The sequence below is a fragment of the Metopolophium dirhodum genome, chromosome 4 (genome assembly GCF_019925205.1).
Source record: "Metopolophium dirhodum isolate CAU chromosome 4, ASM1992520v1, whole genome shotgun sequence".
Classification (NCBI taxonomy): Eukaryota; Metazoa; Arthropoda; class Insecta; order Hemiptera; family Aphididae; genus Metopolophium; species Metopolophium dirhodum.
Window position 1 is genome coordinate 2,168,478 of NC_083563.1, and position 22,751 is coordinate 2,191,228.

The window sequence follows — 22,751 nt, forward strand, 5'->3', positions numbered from 1 at the left end:
GTTGTGTATTTATTATATTTTATTTACTCTATAACATAGTAAAGTTGTGTGTCCACAACCGTGATTAGAACAACTGAATATGACGTCACGTTGCGGATCAATCTATATTATGATGTTCTATGATATCAGAATAATTGAATAATGTCAGTGGCCACGGCTGGCCAGTGCATAATAATCCTTATCCATTAGCCGTCACCGGATCGTTTCGTATCGCGATCTCTGATAGTCTGATGACTGATATGAAACATACTGTTAACTGTGTTGTATAACCGAACTACCGAGTACCGAAATAGTTGAAATCTGTGACTCGTGAGTACTGAATTGTAAGTTTGAAGTCGAACTCACTGTTGAACGCTGTGAAGATCGGGCGGTGACACCTTCAGTGGCCGGCACAATATCATCTCTTATGCGGCCATACTTGGTGTATCTGCCCTTTTAATTTACGTCGACCAATCCTGTGAAAATGGCTTGCGACGACGACAACGATTTCATTCGTGGCATATTTTGCCCGCATGTAGCCGTCTTGTGTTCGGAAAAGGCACAAGAAATGTGTCGTAAAAACAATTTGAGCTTTAGCGATCTGCTTAATCCATTTGCTCGGTTGACAGACGGTAAGTACACCCAGGAAATACCCTCATGCCATTCCATGACAGTACTTAATTAAAATACTGTGCTTACAGTAAATTTCAAAGACACCAATGGTGGTACGATAAATGTCCCAAATCTTCAGATAGTGTTTTCCAACATGAACAGCCAGCCCTTGTCGATCACCAAGGAAAGAAGTCGCTTACATGATTCTGTTAATATAACAACCGAACCAAGTAACATTACTGTCAAAATTGGTAACGACAAATGCATTATATATTATTGTAATTTTAACATCTGTAATCTGACAAAAATTTACTTGATAGGTGGACGGGAAATCACAATACCTGAGAATACGCCATGGTTTACTAAGTGGAGAACAACATTTTTACAAATTCAAAATGTCTCAGACCATGAGTATACTAAACATTTTTTAGGATGTATCCTTTACAGAACAAAGTTTAAATATTTAATTAAATCAATGTCAATATTTAATTCAATTAATTTTTGATCAAATAATTTCTTAACCAATATAAAAACAGGTATGATAGTAATAAGCTCTTCTGATGAAGAAAAAGTGTCATCATTGACACAGCAAGTTCAACAATCAATTTTACCAAATCAAAATCAATCACCTAAATGGTTTCATACCACTATATTAAGATATTATGTTGTTTTACATGAAAGCCTTAATCCTGATTTGAGCATGTAAGTTATTATACATTTCAATCAGACAATGATACAGAAAAAAATATTGGTGTGTGGGGGGGGGGGGGTTCTTAAATTAAATATTTTCATTGTTAATCTTTAAATTGAAAATTAAATTGTGCACACATTTGTGATAAATTATATATACACGTAGAGTATACAAATTTTTTAAATAGCTGTGTTGAAAAAAAAGTATCATTTGGAAACATTTTGGGGGTAGAGGTTACAGCTAAAATGCACTTTACCACGCCCCTCATAAATTTAAATTTTTTTTAAAGACGTATTTTTCAACGCTGATTTCAAAACTGTTTGAATTTTTTTGCGGTAACCATTATTTTGGAAGTTATAGCCATCTAAAGTTTGCAGTTTTACGTTTATACCCATGCGTAACACTCCTTTAATGTCGCACGGAGGAACTCGACTTTAGCCACCGGAGTTGGCAGGTGAAAGGAGCCACTATAATACACTTATGTCACTTCAACACTGTTCATCTAGTCTAGTGACCGAAGCCGGTAGGCGACGGAAGGTACCTCGAGTTTAAAGACCAGAGTAGCTTGTGTTACTTTAACTAACGAGGTTCAGTTTACTTGTTAGATTATCTGCATGCCCGTAAATCTAAACTTGTTTTAGGCACTGTGCGTGGCAGTAAAGTAGTGTTGCGCGTATGCGTATAAACGCAAAATTGCAAACTTTGGAAGGCTATAACTTCCAAAATAATAATTTCCATAATAAAATTTAACCAGTTTCAAAATTAGCGTCAAAAAACACGTCTTTAAAAAAAAATTGAAATTTGTGAGATGCGTGGTAAAGCCTCATACTTTTTTTATATACCTAATGAATAATAGTGAAGGTTTGGGACTTTTGACTTTTCCATGTTTTTTGTTGATATATGTAAATTTGTTTTGTAGAATGGTAAAATTAAATATAAAGCTTGGCTTTACATATTTACATGCATATTTCAAACATTTTTAGTGCAATAAGTGATAAGTCCTGATCCCTAATAATGATAGTAACTACAGAGAAACATTGTTTCATTTGATGTAACTTATTGACACTTTTGAAAGAAGATTAATATTTATTATTTTTATTTCAGAGCCAATAAAATTATTGAAACATTGCAGTCAACATATGGCCATAGTAGTTGTCATCTCCTTAGATTAAACTCGTGTAAATCTCCTAAAACCGAGTTAACTGAAGGAATATGGGATTACTTGAATAATTCATTTAGTTTAAATGATAATATAGATCCTCATGATCAGAGTGGAGAATTTGAAAACAGTTTGAACTCTGTAGATAGTTCTTTAATACATCCCCTAAGTCCACAAGAATATAACAAGAATTTGGATGGTGAATCAAAAATGGACATTCAAAAAGTATATGGTGCTTATTTAGATGAAAATGACCATAACAATATACGAGATTTAACCAAACATTTTGTTTCAAGATCACTAATACCGTATATTGAATCTCAAATACAATCTTTAAATGAATCGGTATACAAAAATATTTTTGACCCAATGTTATAATTATTATATTAATTTTTCTTCTTATAGGTAACAAACAAAAAAGGTGTGAGTAGATCACTTTTAAGTGCGACCAAAAGATGGTTTAGCACAAATAAACCTACTGCAGCAGCCTTACCAGCTACAGTTATGTCAGTACAACATAACTTAATATATTTTATAATATTTTAATAATGTATTATTATTTATTTAGCTACACTAATGATTCACCAGAGCTTCAAACCCGACGTTTAGCTGATTTATATATGATTTTGGGTGCCTGGTCTCTTGCTTTTCCATTATACCAGGCTGCCAAAAGAGACTTTAGTGCAGATAACGCTTGGATGTTGTATAGTGGTGCTATCGAAATGGCTGCTATTTGTGCTTTAATGTGCCCTAGTGTATGTGACAATCGAAAAGCCATAGAATATGCCAATGAGAGTGTGTTGACATATTTGAATACTTGCAGGTCTAAAGTACAATAAAACATATTGTTTATGTACTTTTTATAATTAACTGGTCATTTATACTGTACAGGGTTCCACAATTTGCAACAAGAGCTACAATACTATTTTGTGAATTATTTGTCAGTCGGGAAATGTATGGAGAGGCTGCTAAAATGTTTATTCAGATGACAAATGAAGACTCAGATTTACGTAGTGCTCTACTTTTAGAACAGGCAGCATATGCTTTCCTGAAATCACAAAAACCCCCAATGTTGAGAAAGTATGCTTTTCATATGGTTCTGGCTGGACACCGATACTCAAAAGCAACACAAAGAAAGCAGTCACTAAGTTGTTACCAACAAGCTTATCAGGTTGAATTTCATTGATAAATCAATTAAACCCGTTCATAATTATAAGTAGAAACTAGGGAAGTCGCTCTGGTGTATGGTAGATTTCAATTTTCAAGTATACCTTGGTCATTGATAAGGGTACTGTAATGGATGCGTTGAATTTGACTAATATTTGATAAATTTTATCATTGCATTCCAAAAATATTTTGAGCAGAAATGTAGCTATCATAGAAGTTTATTCTATTTTTGTCAAAACTGTATATTATAATATATAATTATTACATCATATATTCTTGTTATTAACTTATAAGTTATAAGTCAATACTAATATTGTTGAGTTTAGGATTATGTTTGTAGATCGATCTGGACAAAAATGAATCCACTGCTTTTAGTAATAAGTAACATTTACTAAACGCATGACATACACATAAGTGATATTATAATGTAGTACCTACAGTATGTTAAAAGTCGGCCTTATATACAAGTGACCTGACCTATTGATTTAAGTCTCACGCCACTGTTTAACAATATCCGATTCGCTAATAATTATACAACAATTTTGTACATTATTAATAACAACGATATTGTTGTTGCACAATATGATGATACTTTATTCAATATTAAATTATATTCAACAAATATATAGTAGAACAGTGTAAGTAGGTTCATTGTTCATGGTATAAATAAATGAAAATTAGTCTAGAAAATAGAAACTACCCTTGAAATTGAAAATTGAAGCATTTTTGGTGCCATAAAAGGAAAATTAAAGAGGAACAAAAGAGAAATACTTATAATTGTAAAACCAATACATTCATCGGTCAAGAATCTAATATATAATTATTTTTATTTAAAAAAAAAACCATTTTTTATTAAAATTGTTAATTTTTTTATGTGGATTAATAATTATTGTTTACATTTTATAGGTCTTTGAAGATACACATTGGACATTAGCAGAAGACCATATACAAACAGCTATTGGTAGACAGGCCACATTTTTAAAACACATGAAACAAGCTTCTGAAGCATATTCCAAATTGCTAGCAAGAGCTTCAAGTCAACCACCAGATCAACAATCTACTATTCTTAGAGATTATTTGAACATAAAATTGGTATACTATTTGATATTTTCCTCATTTAATTTACATAATTTCAGATGGATTATCGTTTTATAGGAATATGCAGCAGAGAAAAATGACTCGTCGATCATTGATTTGGCCCTACCTCTCATAGATCAGAAAAAAATCAAAATATTGTTAAATGCAGACAGTATAATAACTAAAGAACATAGTTTTGATGAAGACTTGTTGGACCCAAGGTGGAATAAAATGGAAGAAGATTTAATTACAGAAGCTCGTGGAATACCGCCATTAATATTTAAGCCAACTTTTGCTTTCTATGGTAGCAATGATGCAATAAAACAATTGTTGTATGTGAATGGTAAGATATTATTTATTTTAATTGAGTTCAAAATAGTAATTATAATGGTTTCTACTTATATTAAAATGTACAATGTATATTTGTATCAACAGAATTAGTGCAAGTACAAATGACATTATCAAACCCATTAAACATATCCTTATGCATTGAAAACTTATCATTGACATATTCTTTTGATAAAGAGTTAAATTTGGTAGAACCTCAAGTGCTAGATGAACTACTTTTAGCACCTTCCAGTACAACACAAGTAGCTTACACATACAAATAATAAATGTTTAATGATATTCTTAAACTTTTTCTCATGTATTACTAGGTTATTCTTGGACTGAAAACTAAAAGTATTGGGATTCTAACTATAACTGGTGTTCAGTTTAGCTTATTGATTCCATCAATTATGAGTGATGACATAGTCAAACGAGTAATAAATGGTTGGCAAAGTTTTGAGATGTTGAGTTCTATACAATTTAACGTTCAACCACAAACTTCCTTACTGAAGGTAGATTATTAATATACTCTTTAATAATTATCTATTAGTTATGACCAGGGCCCTTGACTTTTTGTGCTTAAAATAAAGATAAGTAAAGATATGTTTATTTTTAATTATTCACATTTAAATAGTTTATAAATGTACAATAATTACATATTGTATTATAAAAATACTCTAAAAGTAGTAAAAAACAAATTATAATAAAAATTAAATTACATTACATTTTTTTTTTGCGGGCTTGGTGGTTATTACTGTAGGGTTGCCAGATTTCTAAATTTATAAGGAAATAAATACTTACCTATATCCTTTTTTTATTTAAATATGAATTTTGAAAATATAAACGAGAATAAAAACCATAATATATATTGTACGAATAATCATTTTTAACTTAATGAATAAATAATTTATTTCTTTTCCTGAATAGATTAATATTAGAAGAGTTTTAGTGGAACCAATATTTTAGTTTATATTTAGAATAAGAACAACCAGGAGGTACAACGTTATATCACCGGGAACCATATCTATAATAGTCTAGTATACTCTAGTTTTCTCTCAGTTTCTATTAACCGGGGACAAACTTAATGACCGGCCAGGACACCGAGACATGCCGTTAAAACAGGGGACAAATGGCAACCCTAAATATTAGGGGAAATACGCTGGACACCAAAAATTAAAATACTCTAATATAAAATGCAATAATATTAAAATAATAAATATTAAATAATAAGACCACTTTTTTTTTCTTATCATCATATTCATATCATTCATATATATATTAATAAATATTTCTTCTGTCCGTGTGTAAGTATTCAAACTCCTCCTAAACAGTTGCACAGATTTTGATGAATTTTTTTGTGTGTGCTTGAGTGGCTCCTTGAATGATTTAGATTCACAATTGGACTTGGTAGCCGGTAGGCCCAACTAGGGAAGGTGCTCTTACAGGAATTTTGAGATTTACGATAAAAACTTCTGTTTATAAATAGTTGCTATTGGTTATAGGAGAAATAATTAATATAAATAAATTAGTATTTATTATTGGTTATTTGAGCAGATCAGGTAAAAGCATGCATCAAAATCAAATTTTCGCACATTGCCTACCAAGGTGGCTGAGTTGCACTTACTGCAGCAAATTACACCCAAAAGGAGTTGAACAATCACAATTTTTTTAAGAGTTGTCATTTTTTATGGGCAACAAAGTGCGTGGGATCAGCTAGTATATATTATATAATATTTTTCATAATTTAATAGCAAATCGTTTTTTGCATGTCATGTTAGAAAAATTTTTGATTTCTCGTCTATATAAATACTAAGCCCAGAATGATACCTCTACTATCCACCTATGTATCACTTACACCAGGTTGGTCAAACACGTGGCTCTCGGTGATATCGCTGTCTAATAATACAAACTATACTACAGGTTTTCCTGGACTGAATAAATAAATAATAATAATTTTATTTTATTTTGGCGGTCCCCAATATTTATTTAATATTAATATAATATATATTGTGAATCTGTAAATTGGCCTGCTTAAAATAATAGATGGATTAAGGTTTTCTATTATTCTAGTATACGGTTGACTAGTTACTAGCTAGAGTGACTAAGTCATAGATATCAGTATTAAGGAATAATTTATTTATTTCATTATGACAATATGACTATTATCTGTACTTAAATTATTTGTTTTGTGTTACATTACCTACATAAAATTAATTGAACATTTTTTTTTTAAAATAATGTTTTGTATCTTGATTATTTTGATAATATGAAGTTAAATGTTAAGTGGAATTATCTAATAATTACATTGTACCCATTAAAGTATTAGAACTGAATACAAAAATATATTTGTTATAATACATTTTTTTTAAAAGTTTTTATATAAAACAATCTATTTTCAAAATAAGTCATAGAGTTGTGATCTTATAATAATAGAAATAATATAATAACAACAAATGTGGCGTAAATATTTACTTTGTGCATATAAATATGTTATTGGGACATCCTAAACCAGGAGTCTACAATGGGCAGTCCGTGGAGGGGTAATAACTAGATCGCCAAAAATATTATTTTCAATGCTGGTTTTTGCCACATAATTGATATTTGATCTATTTGGATGTATTTTGGCTCCATATACATTTATTACACGAAACTTCGTTCTCAAACATTACGTTTTTAAAGAATAAATATTGTTCAAGATTAATTGATATCCACCTTGAAAATACTCCTCGCGTTAGTTGTTCTCTAAGCGTACTAAATTTTAAAAACTGGTTAATATATTATATTAAATAATTTGCTTAAAACAGCTTAAACTGTATTTTTAACACAAAAATAAATACATTAGGCAATTATCAAGGTAATATTTAAGATTTTTTTCCAATTATCTGGACTGTCATAGACTTTAATTTCCGATCACTGTCCTAAACAATGCATGTTTGGACGATTAAATATACTACACATGGAATATTTTAATTATATAAATAAGATAAAAGTTGTTCAAAATCGTTCAAACTTTATTGTACATTAATATAATATTGTGGCTCTCATAATATAAAATAAATATGTACATTCAACATTTATTTAAATTATTAATTAAATACATCCAATGGATTATTGATCGGTGTTTAAAACAAAACTCTTATAACTATTTAGTAGTGTTAATATTAAATATCATTTTAAGTATGTGGAAGGTATATTTTTTTTTTTGGTTTCAGGTGGATTTTGATGGAAATCAAGTTAACACATTAATTGGTGAAATGAACATAATACGATTAACATTAGAAAATGCTGGTACAATACCATTGCATAAAATCTATGTGTCAACTTCAATTGAAGATTCATTTTTCTCAGAATCAAATCATTCTTGCAAAAACAAAAAAATTCGAAGTTTGTTAATTCAAATGCCTCCAAATTCAAAAAAGTCTGTAGAATTTTGCTTCAATAGTCCAGACACAGAAACATTTAGCCTTGATTTGTTATTTTATTATGAATCTCAAATTGAAACTAAAAAACAAGAGTACAGATTATGCAGGGCTAGCTGGTTTATGACAGCAAAACCTTGTGTTAGGTTATCTGCTTCTGCGTTACTTGCAAACCAAAACAGTGAAACCCTTAATTTAAAAACAATTGTTCATAATTTATATAAGGTAACTTTTTTTTAATTTCGGTTGAAAATTTTTTTTATTAAATCATCATTTTAGGGAAATGAAGTAGAACAAGTGAAACTAAAGCAAGTATTCTTGTACAGTCCAGAATGGACACTATCTAAAAAAATATACCCTCAAGGAAGTATAAAAGATTTGGATCAACAACAGTCATGTCATTTATTCTTACAAGCTTGTCGAACAAACAAAAGTGGCATTTCCAAAATTAATTTTGATAATGAACAATTTCCTCAAACTGATATGTGTGAAAAATTTGTTTCAATAACAAAATCACTTTCAAAAGAAATTAAAATGCCAAAGTTTGATAGACACAAAGTTCAAACAGAGGTGTTGAAATGTATTGATCTCGTTTTGGCCATTTTATGGCAGGTAATGTGATATTTTTATTTTTATTGTGTTCCATTTTATATCTATAATTCTATTCTCAGGTAATAATCAAAGATCATTCAAATCAGTTGAGAATTATTTGTGGGATTCACAGGGTTTCGTTGACAAAATTAAATTTAAGTGTAGCATGGCCTGAATTTGGGTGTTTAGATGCGTCAAAAAATATCTCCAAGCCAATAGGAAGATTAAAAATATTTGGACCTGATAGAAATATACATCCATATGATGGGACACCTCTACCTAATGATGCAACAGGATTGTTAGAGTCGCCCATGAATCGGTTAATCAATATTGCTTTTTCACATCCTAGTACCGTTTCACATTCCTTTAATGACAAAAAGTAAGTTTTTGATAGGTATATAATTCTTTTTTATCATTCATAAGTTATAACTTATAAATTATAAAATTTAAAAATGTTATAAGTTAATACAAATGTAATAATAATTTTTATTATTTTAGAATGTGTATTGTATCTGTACTAATAATACTTAAGAACTGTGTTGAACACAAAATTGAAGTTAAAATTGATACTAACACAGCTAGTTGTTCAAAGTAAGTAACAAAAATATTTGCTATTTTTTCCCTAAGTATTCGTGGATTTGGCTGATTTAATAAAAATGTAAAAGGTTGCCTTGTCGGGTTACCTAATACACCAGGATATTTCAAAAAAAATATCACTTAACTTGTTAAATTAATATAACCTTATTAGTTTTTACTTATTATCATACAATTTAAACAAATATGTAACAGACATTTTTCTTTGTTTTCAGGTCGGATGTTGATGATCAACATTTCTGTTGGATCGGTGTTATTAATCCAAAGCCGTTTTTCTTGCCAGTTTCGGCAACGCGCACTATTCGCTTGTATGCTGCAATTGCTTCTCAAGGGTGTTATAAAATGACAGCTAAACTTGATGTACTGGCACGACCTTATCCACCTGCTCAACATGCATTCCTATCCCAAATCGTTTCGTCTTCTTCTTTATTAGTCATTAAAGACCCTAAATCTGAGGTAACAAGTTAATTGTTACTACTTCACTTAGGTCTTAATTTATATGTTATATTTTTAAAAAAAAGTTACGATAAAAAAAAATCATATATTATATTATATAGTAATAAAAAAATAATCATGATTATGAGTATTAATTTTCCATTATACCGTCGATCGTATCTTTTATTGTACCAAACTTCGGCCGGTTGGCCGGGTTCGCATGCCAGCACGCAAGCATGACTTCGTACAAACTGTAACAGCACAAAGTGGGCCTAGGCATACGGTAACCACTGCGCAATTCTTCGTATATCCTGGACGAGCTTATCGTCGGGTACGGAGACCCTCCCAACATCATGATTTCCCAGAGAAGCACACCAAACGACCACACATCACTCTGAGTGGTGTACAACTGGTACTTGAGCGACTCCAGGGCCATCCATTTTACTGGAAGTGGATCGCCACGGTTCGACTTCTGGTAGAGATTTTGTTCGTACACGTCCCGGCTTAGGCCGAAATCGCAAATCTTTATCGTGCGATGGTCGCTGAGCAGTACGTTCCGGGCGGCCAAGTCCCTATGCACGACTCGGTTTTTTTCCAAAAACAGCTAGAATTTGCATAAAATTAATGTACCATGAGATATTATAATCTTAATGTTATGTAAAATTGATTCCTTCACGATCCTAGATCTCATTATTTTCGATGTACATTGCCGCTCTACTCGCTCACATTCCCTGTTCCAACCCATAGATACACCTCAAGCCATCTTAAGGGGATTCGATACCGTGATTTTCTGTTTTTGTTTAACACATGCGCGACATAGTACTTTAGACGTGTTTTTTGCCAAACATTCCAATTGATCTATTGAAGCGATAAGAATTCTGAAAACACATTTGAATTCGTCGTTAAGTTTATTTGTAATCAACTTTCCCATATGTTTGATATTATGCCCCAAATTCCTAAGTGTATTAAAAAAAAGTATTTAAAAATTGTCGTATTTTAACTTTTGGAGAAGTTAAAATCAAAAAATCAATGTAAGAAAGTCGATTTCAAATAGACTTGACAACAAATTCAAATCTGTTTATAGAATTCTTATCACTTTATTAGATCAATGTATGTTTGGCAAAGAACTAGTCTAATCAGTAGACAGTAATCCTATGTCACGTTAGACAAAAACAGAAAATTATGGTATCGAATTTTCTTCAATCGTTCGTCTAATGCGCTTATGTGCATTGCTAACCACGCCCCCTCTTTTCACTCTAATTTATATAGGTATTTATGTATATATTTATTCTGTTTGTTTATTCATTAACTGTTCACTTTTGTTTTTAAGGATATATCCCATTGTATTTTATGTGGAAAATAAAATAAATTATTATAATACGCACGTTTCGGGACATTTGCATTTTTCAGCATCACGTTCACCTATGTGGCTCCGTAGCTTGGTTTCAAATTTTACCGTATTTATGTACATGTTATTAAAATCAATAATCACTGTATTCCGTAATTGACTGGCGTCCGGCAGTAAAGTAATGGCGTATTAGCCATATATACCAAGTGTAAAATATTGATAAGAATTTTGAAACGAGGAATTGCGGTGAGTAGGTAGGTAATTAAAAGAATGGATAAGTAGGTAGCCGGTAGGTATGTTATATATGGACGGCGGACTTTCATTTGGTCGAATGACCCAAAATAATATATCGTTTGGGCGAATTTATACATATAATTTGGGTGAAATTTACACGGACCCTTAATTTATCTAATATATCGTTTGGGTGAGCTATAAATATATATTTATTAAAATTTATATAGACTATCACGTTTTCCTTCCCATTTTTAGATTCTTAGGACTTTCAGTTAAGGGTCCCAGTGCCAGTTTTTCAAATTTTCCACAATTCTATAAAATTTGAAAATTATTTTAGTTGCCACCTTAATTGTAAGACTTTTCCACTAATCTATTACCCGACACCTATTTAGTGGGAGGGGGGGGGGTTGATAAGGTGTATTATATCGAAAAAATGACTACGGGAATAACTTTCAAACTTTATAGAATTGTCGGATTTTGATGACTATTTTTTATCTGAAAGAAGAAGACTTCCTACAGCCCGCATCAATCTCTTACTTTGTAATTTATTTCGAAAAATTGTATTAAACAATTTGTAAAAAAATGCTTTTTATCTTGTATTATTTTAGACATATTATAAAGTTTGACAATAAAATATTGAAAAACTGAGATCGATGCGGGCTGTAGAATATTCCCCTCTAGCAATTAAAAAAAAAAATATGAAATTTGGTTGATTTACAAGGCGGTATCGTTATTCCCGCCGAGTGTATTTTTGAGGACAAAATTGCATCGGTACCAGGCGCCTTAACCCTAACTGGTATGGTTAAAAATGTATTGTATTGTCATATAATTTATTATCTCAACTAAATTATTTTCATTAGCATGGTATCTCATGCCCATTTGTTTAATATAATCAGTCATTGGTAATTTTCCTGTTTGATATTCTTCCCATGATTTTAATGTATTGTCTTGTGTTTTTTTTAGTATTTATACGTAATATATTGAGTAAAATGTTTTGTCTCCGTCTTAGTACAATCTAACAAATTATCGTTCACTATCTATATTTACCAATCAGCCGAAACGATATACCTAATAATAATATTTGGCTGTAATAAATATTATAAAAAATATTGTATACTTACGTAGGTATGTTACTGCCCTATTATTCAATAATTTATAAATTCGCCTACCTAAACGATCGGTTAATTTCTCGCCCAAACGGCCAAATGATATATGCTTTACTTTGGTAAATTTTGGGTTATTCGCCCAAATTAATGACGCGTATTTTGACTGTAGAAAAAAACTTGAACTTCATGTTGGATGAGTAGGTACCTACTTACTACTGACTACTGTAGTTGTAGTACTACACGTCTAGTTATAACTAGGTACCTATTCTACATACATTCTACTATAGTGCAGTAAAGTGTATGTGTTGAAAACAAAAATATAGGGAGAGTCAGCGATGGATATTAAATAAAGACATTTTCTTCTTACAGTGCTTGTTCCGTCGCTGCTCGTCCGGCCCACGGTGTAGGTTCCTGTTTCTACTATAGTGCTTACGGCCTACCTACTAATTACTATTGTACAATGTACTGTATTAGTGTATTACATTTCTGTGTTGAAATGTGTGCTGTCGAAATCACGTTTTCGCAGATATCGAAACGGTATGAATATTAACAAATAATAAAATAATAGAAACTGGGTCCTTACCATGCCGTTTGCCGCTTGGCTGGCGAAACGCAACAAGTCATCCACCGTGAGGAATACGTTTTCATCACCGTGGTACAAGTAACAGTTGTTGAAGACGACCATCGGTGGCGGCGGACCCGTCGCCTCCTGCATCGATTCGACTCCCTTGCTATTCGCCGTAGCAGTCAGCGCTGCCGGATCCGTTCGGCCGACGTAAAAGTCGTTGGCGTACCAAGATTTAATGCTGACCTATGCACGATAACCCCAGACGGTTAATTTTGCAGGCTCTTGACCTTTATGTATAGGTATATTATACAATATACCTATAGCTGCCTTAGTTTATAAAGGTAGTAGGTACCCAAATTAAAATATATACAAGCAATTCAATTGTGCTCATCAGATTTACTAATTTTGAGTGAACGTTTCAATAGTGCGATCACTGCGATCAATATAACAAGAAGAAGTAATGGACTCCCAAATATGATTGTTATTTGTTAAAAATAATAACTACTTTAATCTAAAATTATAATACCTTTCGACTGTTTCTTTAATGTTATATAATTCGGTAAAGTACGATCGAGCATGTATTATTTTTTAGATTGAGATATGCGACGTTGTCACATTCACATTGCCGACATTTTGTAATTTATTATTTTTACGTGTAATTACATCAATTATTGTTATATGATACCAAACATAAACGAGCCGTAGCCGTGAGCTAAGCCCTGCTTTATCGACAATGTTATCGATTAATAAATTAGTTCTGGAGCAATAATTATTAGTTTTATCCTTAATATAGAAACTACGACTAACAAGATTGAGCATAAAGCAAATTTTTTACGACACGATTGAGCAAATTTGTCGGCGTATCGTGGATACCAAAGGATATAGAAATTAGAAATACAAAAGAAAACCTACTGCACGATTGAGCATGAAAAAATCTGCGATGTTGCCATTTTCAATTTTGAACTATATAATACGAAAAATATTTATTTAAATAATTATATAATTTATAATAATTCAAAATATGGCACGAGTTAAAAATTACCTAACATATTTCATAGTCAATAATAGTCAAATTTAATAGATGTTTGATACCTAATAGGTAATAATAGTAATAAAAATAATAAAATATTCATACTATTGCGGGTTACTGCCAATCGTGAAGTTAAAATTGATAATAATAATAAATTAAATTGATATACCTTGAATATCTGTTTCCAAGTTTGCTTAGATATAAATTATATAATAGTAGAGATTCCATATTCGTATATGATTTGAATATTAGTCGATGTCTTTTATGTTAAATTCTAGATTTTTTAAATTTTTTTGATGGGTTGTAATTGTGTGGGTTTATGTTGAATCAAATAATTAATCCTATTCAACGTTTCGGTTTGTGTTACGAGCAATACCCTAACAAATCCATGAAAATTAAGGCAAGGTAAATAAAACTGAGAATTATATTATGTGCGATAAAAGCTTTCAGCTGCATTGTTCATTTTACAAAGTTAAATAAAACAACAGAAATTAATATGAACGTTCTTTTAAAATAAAATAATTGTTTGTTTGGCGAAGAAAATTTAGCCCAAATTCTTGGCGGAAATTGGCCGTGATTTTCAATATAGCCGTGAAGATTAAATTTAGTCAGAAAATATAGAATCGTCGTCGTGTGGACGAATTGGTATTAATTCGTGAAATGCATCAAATATTTGTTAATACTATTTCGGCAATGTGAATGTGGCAACGTCGCATAAAATATATTTTATGCTCAATCATGTTGTTAAAAAGCCAAAAAGGTATATGCTCAATTATTGTGCTTTACCAAAGCCGTATGCCTATGATGGTTGAATTTTCCGTAAAAGGTTAGCGCCGACCGGTTTATATCAAACGTATTGTATAATAATCTCACCTTTCTCAGGTAAGTCTGCAAGTCACCCAACTGACAGTACTCGACGACTAGCATGCATCGCCGGTTGGCGTCCAGACAACATCCGATCATGGACACAATATTCGGATGCTTGCCGACCTTCTGCATGAGCAGTATCTCACGTAAAAACTCGTCCAAGTCTCGGCCATTGGGTCGGTCCCGGAGTGACTTGACGGCCACCGAACACACACGGCCATCGGCCGTCTTCAGCGTGCCCTTCCTGACCACGCCAAAGTGGCCGTGACCCAGGAACACGTCGGACACAGTGACCGCGTCATCGTCCAGCAACACGTCCACGTCGTCCAGCCCTTTTAGCACGGCCATGTCGTAACCGTCCGCCGACGCACCGCCCTTATTATTACCGCAATCCGAGCCGGCCGCCGCGCGCCGGTGCAAGCGCCGTCCAACGACCAACGCCGCGCTGAACGCCAACAAACCGAGCATTGTGACCGTCGTCCACGGCAGATCGAACAATGATTGACGTCGGCTCGAGTCCGCGGTCCCGTTGATGCTGCGCTGCAGAGGCACCACAAAATAATGGCTTTCGCCTATGCGTGAAAATGCCTGGACGCTCGTAAAGCACCCGTTGCCAAGCGGTATGTCGTCGAACGACGCCACGTACTCAGAGACGCCCGATGAATTCGTCACCGTGTTCGGCGACGACTCGACCGTCGAAATTATGTAGTCCTTGCCTGACACGTTCTTCGCCTCCTTGTCCAACTTGACCGTGAAGTAGTCCACGCCCTGGCCATTCGTGTTCGGACTCTTCCAGCGCACCTGGGCGTCATATCTGCCCTTATGAGTGCTCCGCACTGACGGCGTGTCGGACAGCCTTATGTCGTACGGTTCCCCCGGAGCTATAATACAGTATGATATAGTATTATATTGGTTTTCTCGGTAACCAGTTAACCGGCGTACCGGCTGTTACTCAGATATCACTTGAACGGTAAACCGTAATAGTTATAGGTACCCAATAACCTAACCTATTACAGTAGTATTATAATTACGAAGGTACCTATAACAATTATTGGGTTCATTGTTCACGGCTTGATACCGTTGACGGATTTTTACGGTATACTAGTTCTAATACCGCAATACCGGTATCAGATTTAAATACCCTAGATATACGCGAATGGCCGTTATCCAGTGCAGCTTGAAGGGACACGGAGGAATGGAGTCCCTCATCTCTTCTTTTAAAAAAATATTTATGAGTATACCAACCCCTTTTAATAACCTATATCCAAATCAATAAGACATTTAAATATCCAGGTACGCACTTTTTTTTACACTTTTGCATCCCCCTACTATTTTTCAAGCTTCAAATCAAGCAATCAGTACCTATTATTAGGTATATACTATATTAATCATGTACTGATGTACGTACGACAGCTCAACTTTTTAATAAAAACCTAAACCAGAATTTTTTTTCAATTTAACGAACTCAAGTTTATTTAACAACTGTACAATAATTCTTTATTCCAACCAGGAACTAATAAAATGTCTTATCAAATTACCAAATAACCGATATAGGTAACTACCAAATTTTTAAATAATTAATTAACCTAACCTTTTGGCTTTTATAGAGTAAATTTAATACAAAAATAAACAATAAACTTCAGAGTAGAATAGGTACAGTTAAACTTGGTAAGTAGGTATACCTATATACCTATCAATAGTTTATTAGTTTAAGTTTTAACTAAAACTTGAACGACATTATAGGTTTGTAATATAATTTATATAGGTAAACTAATATATTATTATAATTTATAATATTATATTATTAGGTACCTATACCTAATAACCTAATATATAACCTATATACTGTTTTATAAGATCAACCTACAGGTTACAAGAGAGTACTTGAAAAATACATCCACCTATGAGTTATGAGTTAATGACTTTATGAGTGATATAACCTATAATCAAAAAACACGACCAATGCCCTACGAATTTGAAAAAAATACCATTAAAAAAAAAACTTTACATATTTATTTATTTTTTATGATTACTGCAATATTTCATTAATATAAAAGTAAAACTGTAATATTATGTTAAATCATACTGTATATAAAAAAATATATACTGTATATAATTAATTATTTTTGAGTTTAAAATTACTTGTTATCTGAATATACCTATCTACATTTTGCATTCTGAAATTATAAGTAGGATGTTTAGAAAAATGGTTGAATAGAAAATGGTGGTTCAATAACCACAGTGACTATAACATTTGGGAAAATCCTAATAGGTACGATATGAAATATAGTTCTTCCAAAATTGAGCTTTGCATCCACCATTGATTAAAAATTAACCATAATAATTAATAAATAATAACTATAGGACGAATACCTAATGTCAAAGACCGAAAATAAAAATGAATTATTTAAGAATAGATTCATACCTATATGTTGGCATGTTGCTATATAGTTAAAAATGAAACATACTCATATTTTTAGGTAGCTAGGAAAACACATCATCACAAAAGATATTATCCTGTACAACACGTTGTAATGTTATACGCCTATTATGTATATAATTGTCAAATGTCTATACTTACGACACGAGTTCAAGTTGAAATTGTTGAATTCCAGACACGACGGCGTCGAGAACATAAATTCTACCTTATTGCCGGAGATGGTGGTTGACGAACCTTTTTTTTTGAACTTATAGTACGGTTGTATTGTGAGCGTGTACTTCCTGTCCGGAATCAAAGCGTTTAATATGTAAGCGTACGACTCTTTGACGTCCGCATAACGAGTTGTCAACCCTGCGGCTGCATAGTTTGAGTGGTAAATGATTTTGTAGTGACAATTCATGTCTATAATAATTTCAATAAAACTCTTATGTAATATATTTATTATATTACATATTATATGTATGTATTGCAATTTTCCGTATTGGAAATAAAAATGGCAATAAGACGCTTGCCGTAAAAATCTATTCCTATATATTTTATTGCTCGTGGGCCGCCGTGTTTGGTTAAGATGTCAGCGGAATATCTGTTTCCCGTTTCAGACTCATATGCGCAACATAAATAAAAACTTTCACCTGTAAAATCGTTTGTTTTTTTCTGATTTTTGAGTTATCTTATACCTAGTAAAATCACATTTAATCACCTATTACAAAAATTATTCTCTAATATTTTTGTAATGAATTTCTCCAAGGACTAAGATTACTCAAAAACACAAAAGAATTATTCTGCGTAAATGCGTTTTGTTTATGTTGCGCGTTAGACCAGAGAGAGAAAACAAAGGTGTGCTCTGACATCCTCAAATATCGGGGTTGTGGATTTTCTATAGAATGTGAAAGAGAAAGATCGATATCGTACGCTCATTCATTTTTTCACCGGCGAAGTCTCGGGTTATACAGCTAGTACTATATTATATAACTATAATATAATATTTACTCGTTATTATGGCCAGTGTCACAGTGTATATTATATAATATATCCATCATCATATTGAATATAATTAAAAAAAAAATTTTTTATTAGATTTAAGCCTTAACGCCTTCGACGTCTGAGGTCATTAGCCTAGTACAGTAGGGGGGTTGGAACGGTTGGTACGGTTGTTTATAGGAACACGTGTATGTGTAGCAAGGATTTTGCGCACTACGAACTCGGGTGGTCACCCATCCGAGAAATAGTGGCAGCGGCCGTTGCTCACTCTCATCACGTCAAGTGATTGATTTCAGCCACTGCGCCGCGCCTAGCCACACACTCATCATTATTATCAGGTCGTGTACAGTAGGTTCTTGTAAACGACGCATATGGCTTATAAGTTATGTTATAATTTATATATTATGTTATGCGTAGGTACCATTCGACGGCATCCAGGTGAGTGACGTGTTTAGTGTAGAATCGTTCGTCACGGTGAAATTGGAAATGTTGATCGTGTGCACCAATCCTTTGTTTTGTCCAACGTCTAACGTCTTGTGGACCTGCGTATCCGCTGCGTGATAATATGTAGTGCCGTTGATCAACTTCCGGAATCTAGAAGCGTACTCGGTGTTCGGCTTTAGACTGCTGAATCGAATGCTTGACAAATTCGTCTGGTACACGCATGATATATATATAAATATATATATGTTGTATTATATACGCATTACGCAGCCATCAAAAACCGAAACAGACATTTTTAAAAAATATAGGTATATGTTCAAAAATAAAACATTATTATTATAACTATCTATACGAATTAGTCTTATACCAAAATGTTGTGTATAATATATGTGTGGTATACATTTTTTTTAAATATCATTAAAAAAACCAAAAATGGTTTATAGTATACGTCTAAATGCTAGAAAGATTGTCGTTTATAAGGTTATTTATATTTAGTAATAATAATTAACTATCTAATTATAGTAATTATAGTAATTAGTAAATATTACTCAAACTATTATAACTATATAGATTCACCAATATACCTAGTCCTCAGTCTTTAGCCCCATCAGGGCCGTATTTAGTGGGGGAGGCACTGCAGGCTACAACTGCACCGGGCGCCAGTATTTTGGGGGCATCAATATTTTGTGGTCGGAAATTCGTTCCTTTGTGAATTATTAAGACTTTTAAAATTAAAATTATTTCAATAACAGTATAACCTATACGGCTATACTATTATATAATAATATAATATTAAAGTATTATGCTGCTTGTGATTCAAATATTTAATAAACATAATTACATTAGTTATTTATAATAATACGGCGTACTTTGTCATCATCGCGTGCAGCGTGTCTACTAAACGTGCAATAAATTATTAAGTACTCAACAAACTCGAGTTACAGCATTTGTGAAATCTGTGATTACTGATTAGTGATTACTACCTAAAATTTCTTTCACTACTAGTTCTGGCCTCTGTTGATTATTTACTATATATTTGTTTTGTACTATTTTAATTATGATGGCAAAAAAAAGTTAAGTGGATATCAAAACCGTTAAACAAACTTTGTTAAAAGACAAAAAACAACCTATGTTATTAACAAATTCAGAAAAATTCAAGACATGTATCAAAATATATTATATTAATTTGCATAGTTTATAATATATAGTTTTATTAAATTTATTTTTATTTTGTTCATATTAATAATATATTAAAGTGATCCATAAAGTACCTAAGCACATAAATATGTAAAAAAAAAAAACAACTTATACAATGAATTATAAGCAGGGCTCAAGCAGCATACACTCAATTGTATCTTTATGTGTTGGTGGGGGGGGGGAGGGTGAGGAGGATGGTTAGTAAAATTATTAAACAATACTTTTAAATAAAATCATACATTGCTGTAAAACAAATATTCTTTTCTTTGCTCAAAATCTAAAAGGTTTATAAGGATATATCCCATATTTCTCGTGGTTAGGCTCCTTACGAGGGCGCTAATTTTTTTTTACACCGTGGGCGCAAAATGTCTAAACGCGGCACTGGCTTCCATCATCATATTATCTGCAGTGCTTTTGATTCATTATCTTATAAATCAACTGATTTCGTTGCTATTTTTATAGTTGTAGAAGATATAAACTTACAATTTACTGCGGTACCTACACGCCGTGTAGTACACGGGTCTTATACATCGCGGTATATCTTTAGTCTATACCTACTATACATAAACATTAAATATATTTCATTTATAATTTTTAAAAATACCTCTAATATCGAATGCGTCTTTATTGTATCATGAGATATTAATTCCACAACTATTTTAACACCTTCAATTTTATTCTTCGTAGTCCAAACGTAAGTTAATGAATCAAGTTCACGGCACAAAATCCGCACATTGTCTAGTATATTTATGTCATCTGGAATATACATTTTATTTTATAGTAAAATTAATAATTATATATAAGTATAGACTCAGTGGCGCACACTCAAAAATAAATAGGGGTAGCATATTGAATCGGTTGCCTCTATATTTACTAATAGGCTAATTGGCCATAGCCTATAATTATTCAATAGTTTATTTTCAATATTTTTATACGTAGTAGAATTTTTATGAAGTAAATATTTTGGAGCCAGGGGGTCTACCCACCCGCCTACCAAAAAGATCAGGGGTAGCAGCTGCTACTATTGAACCCTCCAGTGTGCGCCACTGTATAGACTGAGTTATTGTTTTATTATATTCTGAATTCCAAAAAGTATTAATTTTTCTGAAATTTTATTTTTGAAAAATATATTTTCTATAGGTATGCAATTTTAACATTTTGTTCAACCTTATTCATTGGCGCAACTAGATATTTGAACTAGGGGGTGCTTAAGCTCCAGGTTTTTTTGTGACTCAATGGGACCTAACTCCCAACGATTTTTTAGAGGGTGCTAAGGACCCAAAGCACCCCCCCCCTCCCTAGTTGCGCCAATGACCTTATTATACATCATAACTCATAAGATAACCATACTATAATATAATACATTAATACCTACCTATCAATTTTTAATGGTACCTAATCTACAAGTTTTTTCATGATCTGAAGCAGAATCCCAGTGTAAAAGAATTTAAAAAATGAAAGTAGATATTATAGGTACCTAAGTAAGTATACTATATAAATATTGGATATTGAACGGACAATATTCTTTATTAATAATAACTTAATGTTTAGTTGAGCGAGGAGCGGTGTGAAATGGAATGGGATAACCAGAAAAACTTGTATTTCACTGCTTTATTTGTCTGAACTTTGGATGCTTAAAATATGTGCTACACTAGCTGTTAAAGTATTATTATGTTCATACATTAATCTTCATTTTTATCAGATGAAGATATATTAATTAATATAAATACCTATATTCAGCTTTGTATTGTTGCATGTGATATTTGCCTGAAAAAAAAATAAATACCTTTTGTATTATATCATGATTTTTCACAATAAAAAGTGGTTAGTACATTTTTATTTAGTAATTTATATTATATCCAGTGGCGTGCCCAAGAGTGGGGGAGATTAGGTGTTGTATCTCCCTCCCGTCAGTCGATTTTGACGTCAAAAAACAATATACTAAAGGAATATAAAAACCATTTTGTAACGTATGTATTGTATAATGTTGATTGTAGTATTTTGGTGAATGTGAAAATGTGCCATCAGCAAAAATATGAGTTGAACGACTGAATACATCGAGATTAGTCGGGCAAGTGAATACAACTATATTTGAAATTTCTTCCATGTAGCAAAAATGTTCCTGTGTATTAGTTTTAAGAGTATCGCGTAAGTTAAATAATTGAAATTTGGATTCTTCCAGTGATTTTGCAATTTTTGGCAATTTTTATTTTACGGAAGTCGTACATACTTTTCCTATACATATAACTTAATATCGGAATGAACGGTATGTAAATCATTTTCAGTGCTACGTAATTCATGTCGAATTATTTTATTCGGTCTCGTAAATAAGTCGTTTTCACATTTTCTTTTGATCCGGGAATTTACTATTTGTCTACTAACGATATTTTTTGGAATAATGTTATGCTTGTGTTCATTAAGTACGCTAAGCACTTTCGTCACACCATTGTCAACATAAATACTTGATTGACAATTTTTGTTAGTA

At 32.2% G+C, this 22,751-nt stretch overlaps 2 protein-coding genes across 2 annotated transcripts in view; one reads left to right on the forward strand and one right to left on the reverse strand.

Annotated features, from left to right (window-relative positions):
* On the forward strand, window positions 1–10,193 carry LOC132943507 (trafficking protein particle complex subunit 8). Its single transcript, XM_061012533.1, has 17 exons — window positions 1–611; window positions 681–842; window positions 912–1,025; window positions 1,128–1,293; window positions 2,387–2,786; window positions 2,847–2,947; window positions 3,010–3,264; window positions 3,333–3,612; window positions 4,515–4,700; window positions 4,764–5,028; window positions 5,121–5,275; window positions 5,342–5,524; window positions 8,225–8,656; window positions 8,711–9,043; window positions 9,103–9,401; window positions 9,521–9,613; window positions 9,832–10,193. The coding sequence occupies exons 1-17, from the start codon at window positions 464–466 to the stop codon at window positions 10,082–10,084; spliced, it is 3,825 nt and encodes a 1,274-aa protein (XP_060868516.1). The 5' UTR covers window positions 1–463; the 3' UTR covers window positions 10,085–10,193.
* The window catches only part of LOC132943508 (tyrosine-protein kinase receptor torso-like), an 18,831-nt gene continuing 6,141 nt past the window's right edge, over window positions 10,062–22,751 (reverse strand). Inside the window, exons 2-8 of the mRNA XM_061012534.1 lie at window positions 21,997–22,033; window positions 20,871–21,022; window positions 19,047–19,278; window positions 17,786–18,046; window positions 15,211–16,085; window positions 13,323–13,550; window positions 10,062–10,655 (exon numbers count right to left, since the gene is read on the reverse strand). Coding sequence (XP_060868517.1) covers window positions 10,203–10,655; window positions 13,323–13,550; window positions 15,211–16,085; window positions 17,786–18,046; window positions 19,047–19,278; window positions 20,871–21,022; window positions 21,997–22,033 — 2,238 coding nt within the window. The 3' untranslated portion in view covers window positions 10,062–10,202. The remainder of the gene's footprint in view (window positions 10,656–13,322; window positions 13,551–15,210; window positions 16,086–17,785; window positions 18,047–19,046; window positions 19,279–20,870; window positions 21,023–21,996; window positions 22,034–22,751) is intronic.